We start from the raw sequence: 12,966 nt of genomic DNA, 5'->3' as shown, positions 1-12,966 counted from the left end.
ATGTTCTCTACTTTTTTATTGAACCTTGTGAATTTGTGATAATATATCTTCTTTGTTTGCAATTGCTATGTCTTTGAAACTATATGTTGTAAGAAGTTTTGTGTTGGACTATTAAATATATTCATTAGACAATAGAAATATCTTTGTTAAAAATTCTGTGTTGGACGATGACAATACTTTGTGATTGCTGCACATGGCAAGGCAATTAATCTTTTGTTTGTAATTCGTCTTACATGTGCAAATGCTGCGTGTCGCTGGGCGATTCTTCTTGCGAGTGCTACATGTCGCTGGGCAACTCGTCTTTTGGTGCGAAAGCTGCGTGTAGTAGTCAATTTGTCTTTCATCTACGAGTGTTGCATGTCGCTGGGCAATTCGTCTTACATGTGCGAGTGCTGCGTGTCACTGGGCAACTCGTCTCTTTTCTTCATAACTTTTTTATGCTTTTTAGAACAAACAACTCCGTTTTGGAAGAGAAATTTTAGGATCTTTTTTTTCAGGGTCTCTTGTTTAGGAAGGACCTTTATTCTTGAATGAAATACAAAAAAGGGGAAGTAGAACTTGAAGCTGGAAAAAAAAAAAAAAAAAAAAAAAAAAAAAAAAAAAAAAAAAAAAACAAATATGCTTACTGATAGTATTTCTTCAGATGTTCAACATTCCATGGACGAGGCAGATCTATCCCATCCATGCTTGTTAGACGTTAACTTCCTTCTCGCGTGTAGCTTTTGACTTTGTAGGGTCCCTCCTAGTTTGGGCCTAATTTTCCTTGTGTTGTCTTTGGTGGCTTGGGAGGCTTTTCTTAGGACCAAGTCGCCTTCTTGAAATCTTCTAGCTTTTACCTTGCTGTTGTAATATCTTGAAACTCGGTTATGGTACCTGGCCATTCTTGTACGGGTTCTTTCCCTCAATTCATTGAGCAGATCAAGATTGACTTTCAGTTCTTCGTCATTCTTTGATTTGTCGAACATTGTGGCTCTGAAGCTAGTGAGTCCAATTTCCTTTTCCAAGCCCTCCAAAACCCAAGACAATTCTCCATAAGGATTTTTTTTTCTTTGGCTCTAGTTGCAAGCCTCTATTGCTGGTCGGGATGTACAAGTAAAGCCATGAGTAAATGATATTTATTATAGAAGAATTTCTTATGTCATTCAAAATGTGGCCAATTCGTAAATTAATGGGGACCATTTGCATATAGTTTCTTTAATCTCACTCTCCACCACTAAATCCTGAAGCCCCAACTCCAATGCAAATTGCATTGCACTGCATAATCCTAGAGCTTGTACTTCAACCTAATCATTTCATGCTTCTATTCTTGCACACATAGCCCAAATACAATGACACCCACTATCACGATCTCAGAAACAGAGCCAAAACCCAAACCCAAAAATCACGATCTTGGCAACGGAGCGGCTTGGGTTTGTTGATCTTGGCACCAAAGGTCTATTTTCTGGGTTGGTTCATTAGACCAAAACTCCATACAATTTGGGCTTGGTCTCCAAAATTATGACCCTACAATTGGCGCCGTCTGTGGGGACCTAGTTCTAAGCGAGTTGAACGCTCAACCTACCAAGTGTCTCTAGTGGTGGTCAATTGTTTTCTAGGTTGGTCTGTCTTCGGTGGAATGTTTTTTGGATTGGTTCATTTGGGTTTTGGGTTTGAGGGAACTCGAGTCTTACAAACTCAAGTTTTACATGTAACTTGATTCTTTAAGACTTGAGTTGTTACGTTGAACTCATATCTAACAAACTCGAGATGCTAGTTTCCTAAATAATTTGAAAACGTTGCTAATTAACGAAATTGTTAACTAAATGGAGTTATTTTGCAAAAAAATCTCATTATTTCTACGAAAAAAATGAGCTAAATAGTATAATTTTTAGAAAAATTTTGTTAAATAGTACCTTACCAAACTTATTTATTTATGTAATATGTTTTTTTTTTTTATAAACTTGAGTTTCAAAAAATATACTGTATAATTAAATAAGTTTGACCTGTTTTTTTTTTCCTAAATATTTCAAAAAATTATGCCGGTTTGAAAAAATAAAAATAGAAGCTCTCATTTCTACCCTTCTGGATGAACCCTTTCACAACTAAATAACATTTAAAGCAAAAGCTGCAAATTGCTCTTTTATAATCATTAATTTTCTGACCTGAAATTCTAGACTGCCCCATATATACGGTGTGTTATAAAGGCATACCTGGACAGCAATAAAAATTAAAAAAAACCAATATTGAAAATAAAATAAATTAGTACAAAACTACAAATGAGAAATTGACCCTATGGTTTGTCGCATACCCCATTAATACTCATTATCTCTATTGTCTCTTTTCCATCACATATCAAAAAAGTAACCAAAGCATCCATTCTCCTGCATTTCACCCACATACATCAACAAATCCAAACCATCCATTCCACGGGACCCACTTTCAATCACAGCATAACACAAACAAAACAAACAATCCAACTTACGAGTACAACATCTTGATTTTGATTCCCCAGAGCCCCAATAGTCCTAAGTCATAATTTTTAATTGATGTGACATAGTCAATTAATCATATATATACCTATGAAATCCATGAAGTATTTTAAAAAAAAAAATAATAATAATATCCTTTTAAATATACATCACTGTAAATTTTTTTTAAGACTTTTTTTCTTTTTTTTGTGTGTGTTAAAAAATATTTAGCATTCTCAAAAGAAATAACAGTATTTTAATCCTACATTGAAAAATGAGTGTGAGTTAAAGAGATTTAAAACCTGTACTGTGTATCTAAGAATTAGGTCATTTTAAATATACACCACTATAAGTTTTTTTAAAATTTTTCCCCTTCTCATTGAGTGTATTAAAAAATACTTAGTATACTTAGAAAAAGAAATAATAATAATAATAATAATAATAATGGCTATGAGAAGAAACCGGATCAGGTCATGGGTGGGTTGAAATGAAAATATGAAAAATAACAAAATATCTTTTATTTAAATTATTTTGTTATAATAATAATAATGAGATAAAGACGAGAGATAAATCAAAGGGATGAGAGTGAAAATGCCCATAGAAATATACCACTATTTTAGTTTGGAATGGTAATAAAATGTGTAATAAAAAAATAAATTCTAAATATAATATATACATATAAGTTTAAATTGAAAATATAAATAATTTAAAAAAAATATTTTCTCACTACAAACTTATATGGGTGGGATTAAATATATATTGTAATAATTGTTGATTAGCAAGAAAAATGTACGGTTCTTCGAAAATATATAATTTTGGGACTTCCGATGATTGTTCAATGGATACAAATTATGACCCAAATCTTGCAAATATTTTGATCCTAACAAATGATGGTGTTATAGCCTCAATTTGATTAATTCTTAACATATTAGTATTTGCAATTTGTGACAATCGTTCTTTATATTAAATATATATATATATATATATATATAGATGAGGTGGAAAAATCAATCTTAGCCAATTTAAGAAAAGTCTATTTAGGATAGAGTGAAATAGAATATGGATCAAATGGGATATTTTTAGTCTAATTTTTTACGGAATTTTGATAATTCAATAATTTTTACAATAAGTGACTTGCAAGACAAATAAATAATATCACTTATCTTAAACTAAAAAAAAAAATAAAATAAAAAATGTTGCAAGAAGAGAAGCAGTAAAAGACAATGCTACTCCCGCGCCGCACGTGACATTTCCCCCCAGCACCAACAAAAGTAGAAACAAAAGAACTAAAAAAAAAATAGACACACAGTCACACTCTTTGTCTTTGTTTATTTCTGAACCTATCTCGGGCTCGGTTTCTTCGGTACTGTAATCACCACACCACCGAACTCCGACGACAAAGATCTTGACGTTCATGATGATGAAGATGAACGCGGCGGCGAACGGCATCGTTTTCGAGGCGGAAGATACTCGCTTCGGTACGCCATGGTGGTTCGTCTACGCCGGAATTTCTTGCTTTCTGGTCCTCTTCGCAGGTATCATGTCGGGCCTCACTTTGGGTCTCATGTCATTGGGCCTCGTCGACCTCGAAATCCTCCAACGTAGTGGCACTGTTACCGAGAAAAAACAGGCTGGTCTGTCCCTATCTACAACCCCTTTCTAACCCAAAATTAAAAAAAAAAAAAAAAAAAAACACTTCCTTTGAGCTTCATATAAATTTTATATTTGTATTTATTGATTTGTTTATAGCATGGATTAAGATTCTTTAGAGTACTCAGCTTATGCCTATGTGAGAAATGAGTATAATTGAATATTGGCATCTGTATATTAAAATGGTGTTGGTTAGTATTTCAACTGTTTAAATAGATAGTATATGCTAAAATAGTGCTGGGTAAAATTTTTGTTTGGGGGATATGGTAAGGTGTCTAAAGCTCTTAGGATTTTAATATGATGGAGTTCTTAGAGTTATATCAGTACATTTTGAAATGAGTGATTTTTTTAATGTTATTGATGAATTAAACAAATGTTGATTATCACAATTTTGGTATTTGTTTAAATTATTAATAGGATTTTGCTAACGTGTGCCTGCACACGTTTAAGTCATCCATTTTTGAAAACATTTTTTCGGGAATTGAAAAAGCTGTTAATACTTTTTCAATAACCGATAAAATATTTCCAAATAACCCATTGTTAGTGCCAAAATTTTTGGATTGGTTATGGATTCTATAAGAACTTGTTAGGGTCTAATTAGGGTTGGCCGCCGGTATTATTTTCTTCATTCTATTCTATTCAAAGTCATAGTCTATATTGACGCTGGTGATGTTGGCAAATAGGATTTTGAGATGAATGGATGTTTAGACATTGTCATAAATTTAAAGGGTTATTCTATGACACCTTTTGGGAGTGGTACACAGTATGATCATAATTGTTAATCTCAAGTTTTAAAATTTAAAATTTTTATTTATGTTTGTGGAAGAATGGTGGAGATTAAAACACTTGAAAATATATTGTAGATTCAAATAACACAGAGGTGCCATAGAATTGTTCAAATTTAAATAGATACTGAAGTTGTGTTGGTCAATATTTGTTTAAATGATGATGACATGGATGGATGGATGGATAGGATAAAATATTAAGAACTTCAGATGATTGTTTTCCTGATAACATAGTATATATTTGGTTTTTTTGCTAATTTTTTTATATGGGGTTGCTGACATGTATGCAGCGGTTATTTTACCGGTGGTGCAAAAGCAGCACCAGTTGCTGGTTACTTTGCTGCTGGGTAATGCTTGTGCTATGGAGGTAATTTAAAAGTTCCTTGCTAGAGGTTAGATATATTTGGTGGGTGACAGAGTTTAACCAGTTATAAAAGTTAAAACTAGGAAGGAAATGTGTTTGGTTTGTAATAAATGTGGTACTTTGGTTGTTGGGTCATTGGTAAGAGTGTAAGTGGAGTGATAAAAAATGGAATTGAGTTACATTTAATGGATATCATCTACTTCTCCTATTCAAATCTTTGTAAAGGAAAAAAAAAAAAACCCAAAAATGGTAGTTGAATTAACTAAATGACAAACAAGTGTGGAATACAATTCAATAGGCTTTTGGTGTCAGTGAAAGTCGGAAAATTATTAAGTACCACAAGAGTACAGCTGATGAAGTACTCCAAACCAATAAATGCAAACCATGTAATATAAAAATGTACTTTTTTCACATTTTATGTCATGTTTTGTATTGGGTAACTTGTTTTTATTGGTGTGGAATACCACATCGGCTATACTCTAGGAGTACCTACTAATTACTTATCGAGATGGTTTCTCTAAATAAGATTCCAAAAGTTTCTTAATAGCTTGGGGAACTTTTTATATACACATGTTCATTCTGACGTGTGTAAGTATAATTTACCATGTTTGGAAATATTGGACTTGTCTAGGTTTGAACTCATATGTAATAACCATGAAGGTTTCGCATGTGATTGACTATTGTTGATGTTTTGCATGTAAAAATTGTTTAAATGGTTTGTGCCTTGTGCTTGGTTTTGATTTTGCAGGCCCTTCCTATATATCTGGATAAAATTTTTCATCCATTTGTTGCCGTTTTGCTGTCTGTAACTTTTGTTCTGGCTTTTGGAGAGGTAATGGTGTATTTCTAATTAATTGGTGATGCTTCAAGTTGCAAAAACTATAGCCTCAACTGGCAGTGGCTTATAACTTACCATATTGGGTCAGATTATTCCACAAGCCATATGCTCAAGATATGGACTCGCAGTTGGTGCAAACTTAGTGTGGCTTGTGCGTATTCTAATGATCATCTGTTATCCAATTGCTTACCCAATTGGAAAGGTAATGTTTTAGAGTGAACAGATGAATTTAATTTTCTCATGAGAAACTTCTACATCATATGACTATAGATCCCTAGGGAAAGCATCTTGGGATCATTGTAATCATAATAAAGATCACCATGGTTATTTTACATACTATAATTTGCTGCATAATTGTTTTTGGTGTCCTAAGACATTTAATTTTTTTGCATTAGGAAATATATGGCTGTTTTCAGGTTATAGAGTTACAGATTATAAAATGTTTCCTGATCTGGACAGCTTCTTCTTTAAAAAATAAAATATCACGATTAGGAGATGTTTCACTTCTAGATATTGCTATAGCAACCTTTTGAGTTGAATAATGAATTCATTGCCTGTTTTCTCAACAACTCAATCATGTTTGGTCATTTGTGAATAAGTTTGTAGTTGGTGGTTTTCAGGATGATGTTGAGATCCAAGCAAGTAGAAGTTTGCAGGTGGAATTATGCTTTATAGACCAAAAGGGGCTATTGTGAACTTGAACTTAATATGTTTTTTGCTGTGCCACATGAGTTTTTGGTGAGCCATTAGAAATGTGGGAACCATCAATGGTGATTCCTTGTCAAGTGGATGGAATCAAAGATAGCCCTCACGATTCTGCTTCTCTTCTTGCAACAGTCTGAGGTCATTTAACTTGAGAAGCTGTCAAAAAATAGGGCAGCTGCTCTGATGTATATGTATTTAGACATCATTAAGCAGTTAATGGATGGCATTTAGTGGAAATAAAGTCTGAGATAATCATCTAACTTCTTCAGTCAAAAAAAGTCTGAGATAATTATCGGTCTTGCCTAGAAGGATGCATATGTGGCAAAGAACTAAAACTGAAATATGATTTGGACTTGTTCATTTTAAAATTTTTATCAAATGTAAAAACATGAGCATATGAGAGTCCACAAGGAAGCTTAAATTAAGGGTTTCAGATGTTGATTGATATTTACAACATTGCATGCTTGTGGTTGGGCCAATTCAGGGGTAAGGCCACCAGACCATGCCATGTGAATGCTTTTTTTCTTTGCAGACACAAAAAGCATTCAGGTGTTATGGTCCCCCCTTTGCCTGGGAAGAGAGGAGGGGGGGGGGGGGGGTGTGGGAATGCATGGACACCTTTACTTGGTGGAATTGTTTTCATACTTTTCCAACTAGGTGGTGCTTGAGATTGGCTAGTTTCATAATTGACTTAAAACTTTTATTTCACCAAGTGCTCTGAATTTTTGAGCATATATTAAAGTTCTAAGTGGTTTCAGGTTCTGGATGCCGTACTTGGACATAATGATGCACTGTTTAGACGAGCTCAATTGAAAGCCCTTGTCTCTATCCATGGCCAAGAGGTAACCTGCTCATATTGGAAGTCTCTATTTTTTGGTATTAATATTCCTTATTGGACAAGAAGTGCTAAGATGATTCAACTAACATACAGGAAAACATGATATAACCAGCTCATAAGTTTGTATGTAAATTTTGTGAAGCAGTGCAGAAATTGCTACAACTAGGATTTTAATTCTCTTGGTTTTTGTCTTGACTTTCTGTTTCTTAATTTTAGGCTGGTAAGGGGGGTGAACTCACACATGATGAGACAACAATTATCAGTGGAGCACTGGATTTGACTGAAAAGGTAATTGTTGCTATAAAAATATATTTATTTATTAAAGATTTCAAATGTTTTCTCTACTTGTACTTGATATTTAGATGTAGCAAAAAATTCCAATAGCCATCTAATTTTTCTGAAGGTGAAATATTGTGGCCTCTCACTTGGACACCTACTTTGTACAAAGACAAAACGTCATATTATCAGTCATATGGTTTTCTTTTTTTGGTCAACACATAATCTTAGTTTTACCTGCTTAGTTGTTGGTATTTCTTCAAAATATATATATATATATATATATATATAATGCTCATTCTGCTCCAAAAAGGTTTTAGTTTGTCGACAAGCCACACTTCTATTATCATCCATATTGTTCTTTCTTGGTTAATGTGTAATCTTAGTTTTACCTGCTGAGTTATCGGTATTTCTTCAAAAAAATTCTGATGCTCCTGCTTCAGAAAAAAAAAAAATATATTTTGACTAAAATTCCAGGCGAGTTCCTGTTATCTAATTTGAGTTAATTTTAAAATCTTTATGTTTTTATTACTTTGCCTTTGTTTTATAAAATGATCATAATTCTGAAGTTCCTTTTGATACACAGACTGCAAAGGAGGCTATGACACCCATCGAATCAACATTTTCCTTGGATGTCAATTCGAAATTGGACTGGTCAGTTTGGCTTCAGCCTGACTTTCTCTAAACTTCCTGTTCATTTTGCTTGTGGTTATGGCAATGAGTTGGTGACAGAAGCTCTAACTTCCTTCTATTTTGCTTCTGGATGGGCATTTAATTGTTGGGAGCTATTGTTGCCCAAAGAGGAGTTGAGTGAGCTATTAATTAAGCATATCATAATGGTCAGCATGTATAACCATGTGTACCATATTTATATTGTCTAGAATTGGAGTAGGTTGTTTAGGCAATTAGGCAATGAGGACAAGATGTGAAACAATGATAATGGGAGCTACAGTTAAGGCATAAGAACCTTGTCCCCTAGTCTGGATGACATTTCCTGGATGCTTATTTTTGCCAATGCTGCTCTTTTAAACAGAATATAAAAGAAAAAGAGATGGGCTTCTAGTTCTAGGACCACTTTTCGGTGAACAAGATGAGCATAACTCTTCTGTTCTGTTCCTTATTATTCAGGGATATTTTTTGCCTTAAATTTTAAATATACACTTATAGATCAGAAATAGACTAATAAAAGATGTTTATCAACTTTTTTAAGCAGGGAAGCAATTGGAAAAATTCTTGCACGAGGTCATAGTCGTGTCCCTGTCTATTCTGGAAATCCCAAAAACGTTATTGGTCTCTTACTGGTAATGGCATGTCCTTCATCTTTTTTTCTCCTTTTATCTCCTTCCTTTTAAAATGTGAAAATTGGATTTCCTGTTATTGGTACTGAACTGATTTTTGAATTGGTTATTACATTTGGTAAATATTTGTGGGATTAAGGTGAAAAGTCTTCTCACAGTACGAGCAGAAACAGAAACTCCAGTCAGTACTGTTTCCATTCGGAGAATTCCTAGGTGTGGCCTTTTCTCCTCAGTATCTCTTATTTCCATTCCTCTCTGAGCAAAGTATGAATTCTCATGCATTGATGTCCCAGGGTTCCATCAGACATGCCTTTGTATGATATCCTCAATGAGTTTCAGAAAGGAAGCAGTCATATGGCAGCTGTTGTGAAGGTTAAAGGAAAGAGCAAGAACCCTCGGCCCCAAGGGGAGAAATTTGAGGAAGAAAAAGTAGCTAATGGGAATTCTCAAGTAACTGTCCCCTTCCTAACCAACCGTGATGATAAATCAGAAAGTGTTGTCGTTGACATTGAGAAACCTCCAAGGCCTATTACAAACAAGCAAAATGTTCATAAAAATGGTGCTGTCACAAGCAGCTTGCTATCTTTGTCTGAGGATATTGAAGATGGGGAAGTCATTGGTATCATCACCCTGGAGGATGTTTTTGAAGAGCTTCTGCAAGTAAGCCTCTATTTCCACCATTACTTATATCTGGAGTTCTCTGTTGATTTGCCTGACCTTTGGCTGAGTAGCAGCAATCCAGACTCACCAAAAATTGTACTTTTGAATGCTTGTACCAACCGATCCAATCTTCTAATTAAAATATAAATCCTCAAGTGGATTGGTCCAATTTGATTTTGTACACTTCAAAAGAAGTGCCCGTATTATTTCAATTTGCAAAGGAATTCTTTTTGGATACATTTTAAGTGGGAGAAGGATTCGACCCATGGATATCTATGTGGGAAAGACCAAGAAATGCCCTTTTGATCAAAAGGCTATTTGTTAAATTTGCTCATCATTTATCCATAACTTATGGAAATCTTTTTTTTTTTTCACCCTCCCCTTCCTAACTGCAGGAGGAAATTGTAGATGAGACAGATGTGTATGTTGATGTACATAAAAGGTATGATGTCATCTGATTTTGCTGGGTTTTAGTACTTGCAGTCAGTTATAATTCACTAAATGAATGTGAAATACGTGATGTCTTTTGCAGGATACGTGTGGCTGCTGCAGCAGCTGCAGCTGCTTCGTCTTTTACACGCCCTCAATCATATCGGAGGCTGACTGGTCAAAAGCCTGCAGTGAGTAAACCTCACTTATCTGTTAATTGTACATTTTTATGACTCTTGATTAAATCACTAGCATGGGAATATAAACTAGAACCTGAAAGTAGAGGTGAGATTTGGACATAAAAAAGTAGGGCAATGAATATCCTATTTGATGTGTTCTGTCTTCATGGAACACTTCTTATTTATAAATTTTTGGATAAGATTCATGGAGCACTTATTTTTAGCCATATCTTATGTGAATTATTCTATTTGATATCTATAGCCAAGCCCAAAATTTTGGGACTAAAGCTTGGTTGTAGTTGTTGTTTGGTAATGCAACTTCGTCTGTACATATTGGCTGCTAGCATGATTCTAAACTGCTTATGAGTACAAAGGCTTGGTTCATAACCTATGTTATATGTTTAGTGCAGTGAGTTAATCTGAAACTTAAATGATTTATCAGATTACATGCTGGATATTTTTCAGGGAGGTCAAAGTAAGCAAGGACAAGCCCTGAAGAAGTTTGGGGAGGATGATTCAAATCCAATGAAGTTTTCAGAGAGTCCAAAGGAACCTCTTCTGGGAAACAAGAGATAGTTTGAGAATTTTGCTTGCAACAAATGGCCTTCGAAGTTGGAGGTTATTGTTTCTGTATTACACCAACCAATGTAGTTTGCAAATATTTATAGATTTTAGGTTTGTTTTTTGGGGTGTGTGTTTCATGTGTGATATATGTCACATACTGAAAGTAGTTTTGTTTGTATGTGAAATTTTGGTCTAGATAAATTGGCAGGCTTTACAAGGTTACGGCAAAGGGCCGTTGTGGTAGGACAATCATCATGAAAAGAAAAAGGCTTGTTCCTTTCTACTATACTATTCAACTTATTTCCAGATGCTATCTAAATGAAACAGAACTTTTTGATTTTCTTAACATTGGGATGTAAAAGACTCTGGAAGTTTCTCTTTCAGAAATGCTACTAACCCGTGAGATAAACAAGCTTGACTTAGGACGTGCATCGTGACTCTCTCTCTTTCTCTTTCATGATGCATGAATAGCTTTAGTGGGTTGCTGTTTTCAAACATGTGGAAATTGAAATATGATATCTTGTGATCAAGGAATAATTATGTCATGCATTATGGGTCCATTGTTGTGAAAGAGATTATGCATATGTTGAACAAAAGACAAGTTATAATACTATTAATGAAAATGATTGATATTACGCCAGGCTGCTTCTTTTTTTCTTTTCCTTTTTTTTTTTCTTTTTTTTTTTTGATTTATACTCCGGGCTGTTTTGGTTGTTCACGGGAGCTGATGAATGTACATTTTTACTTGGAAAACACCTTGGAACTTGGAAGTTGAAACTCTTTTAGTCTTAAGCAATCCCAAGCCACTTAGATTAATGAAGGCTTAAATTAGGATGCCTGTTCTTGGAAAATCCTTTTAAGCTTTTAAGATATTAAAAAAGAAAAAAGAAGTGTTACGCTTACAACAATTTCACAACAAAACATAGATATTTAGTTGTTATTGGTTCAAATCTGAACCTACCACTGAGATTACTTTTTCGACCCAACAATAACAACCAGTAACAATCTGTCAAGTAGGATTTGTTGTGAAAATGTTGTGAACGTAACATTTTTTTATAAAAAAGGTCCATGTTTGAAAGGAGGGAGATGGGTGGATTTTTTTTGGGAAGGTGAGAGAGATAGGAGGTTAACAAAAAAGAGAAGAGAAGATGGAAAGGGTTGTGGAAAATTATACTAAATCTTCTTTAAAATTTGTTTAGAGAAGATCAAATTTTATATAGTATTGAATCGCTTTATTTGGAATTGTAAAACTTAAATTCAGTTTTTAAGGTGTATTATTTAAAATGTGGTACATAAATAGAGATGAATGCTATTATTTTCCCCTACCCCTAAAAGATACTTTATATTACTAATTGGTAATATTTGAGTTGTTGCAATTCAATTGATAACTAATATTATCAAGAGTTTTGTAACTCAACTAGTTGACAATTTGGCACCTCATAGTATTTCAATGACCTTTAAGGTTTAAATATCTCATTCTTGATGTAACTATCAAATTAAAAAAGAAAAAAGAAAAAAAGATAACTGATGTTAAATTTCTTGGTTAGATTAGTGTAAATTTGAATGCATATTATTTACTCTTTCTAAAAAGAAAAAGCAGAAAGGAAAGAAATTTTTTTTTAAAAAAAAATGTAGAGCATGTGTGCACCTGTCCTCAGCCCATGGATGTCCAATTCTTTCCATGCCAAGATACCTTTTTTTTTTTTTTGGTACTAAAAAAATGTATAAGGGGGATGGATAGTGACATCATTTTCGTAAAGTATATGAGGCACATCACTTCCCAAGTCTCAGCCATAAGTCTACTCTCAGTCATGGTGCCTAAATACCCATAAAGAGAATCCTAAGAAATTTGAGTCCTGTTAGGAGTAGGACCCGATTCTCACAAATCATTAAAGTGATAAGTTCTTAATGATAAGTTAGAACTTATCACTAA

At 33.9% G+C, this 12,966-nt stretch overlaps 1 protein-coding gene across 3 annotated transcripts; it reads left to right on the top strand.

Annotated features, from left to right (window-relative positions):
• Nucleotides 1-3,732: 3,732 nt before the first annotated feature.
• On the top strand, nt 3,733-11,458 carry LOC126709270 (putative DUF21 domain-containing protein At1g03270). 3 transcript variants are annotated; one of them, XM_050409429.1, is made up of 14 exons: nt 3,734-4,081; nt 5,173-5,249; nt 5,995-6,078; nt 6,173-6,286; nt 7,548-7,631; nt 7,844-7,915; nt 8,490-8,557; nt 9,117-9,204; nt 9,341-9,414; nt 9,495-9,861; nt 10,257-10,303; nt 10,394-10,481; nt 10,935-11,087; nt 11,230-11,458. In XM_050409429.1, the coding sequence occupies exons 1-13, from the start codon at nt 3,862-3,864 to the stop codon at nt 11,043-11,045; spliced, it is 1,494 nt and encodes a 497-aa protein (XP_050265386.1). In that variant the 5' UTR covers nt 3,734-3,861; the 3' UTR covers nt 11,046-11,087; nt 11,230-11,458. The 3 variants fall into 3 exon arrangements, with proteins under 3 accessions (XP_050265387.1, XP_050265386.1, XP_050265384.1); XM_050409427.1 differs by having other exon boundaries at nt 10,935-11,458; XM_050409430.1 differs by lacking the exons at nt 10,257-10,303; nt 10,394-10,481; nt 10,935-11,087; nt 11,230-11,458 and having other exon boundaries at nt 3,733-4,081; nt 9,506-9,666.
• The last annotated feature ends 1,508 nt before the right edge of the window (nt 11,459-12,966 follow it).

This window comes from Quercus robur, chromosome 12 (genome assembly GCF_932294415.1).
Source record: "Quercus robur chromosome 12, dhQueRobu3.1, whole genome shotgun sequence".
NCBI lineage: Eukaryota > Viridiplantae > Streptophyta > Magnoliopsida > Fagales > Fagaceae > Quercus > Quercus robur.
Note: the sequence above shows the minus strand (reverse complement) of the source record. Positions and strands in the feature narration are given on the sequence as shown.

Bases quoted from the DNA above. Each gene is read 5' to 3' on its own strand.
- LOC126709270 (XM_050409429.1), top strand. From the start codon at position 3,862: ATGATGATGAAGATGAACGCGGCGGCGAACGGCATCGTTTTCGAGGCG. The intron at 6,287-7,547 runs GTAATGTTTTAG...AAGTGGTTTCAG, and splicing joins TTGCTTACCCAATTGGAAAG to GTTCTGGATGCCGTACTTGG. The intron at 10,304-10,393 runs GTATGATGTCAT...TGTCTTTTGCAG, and splicing joins TATGTTGATGTACATAAAAG to GATACGTGTGGCTGCTGCAG.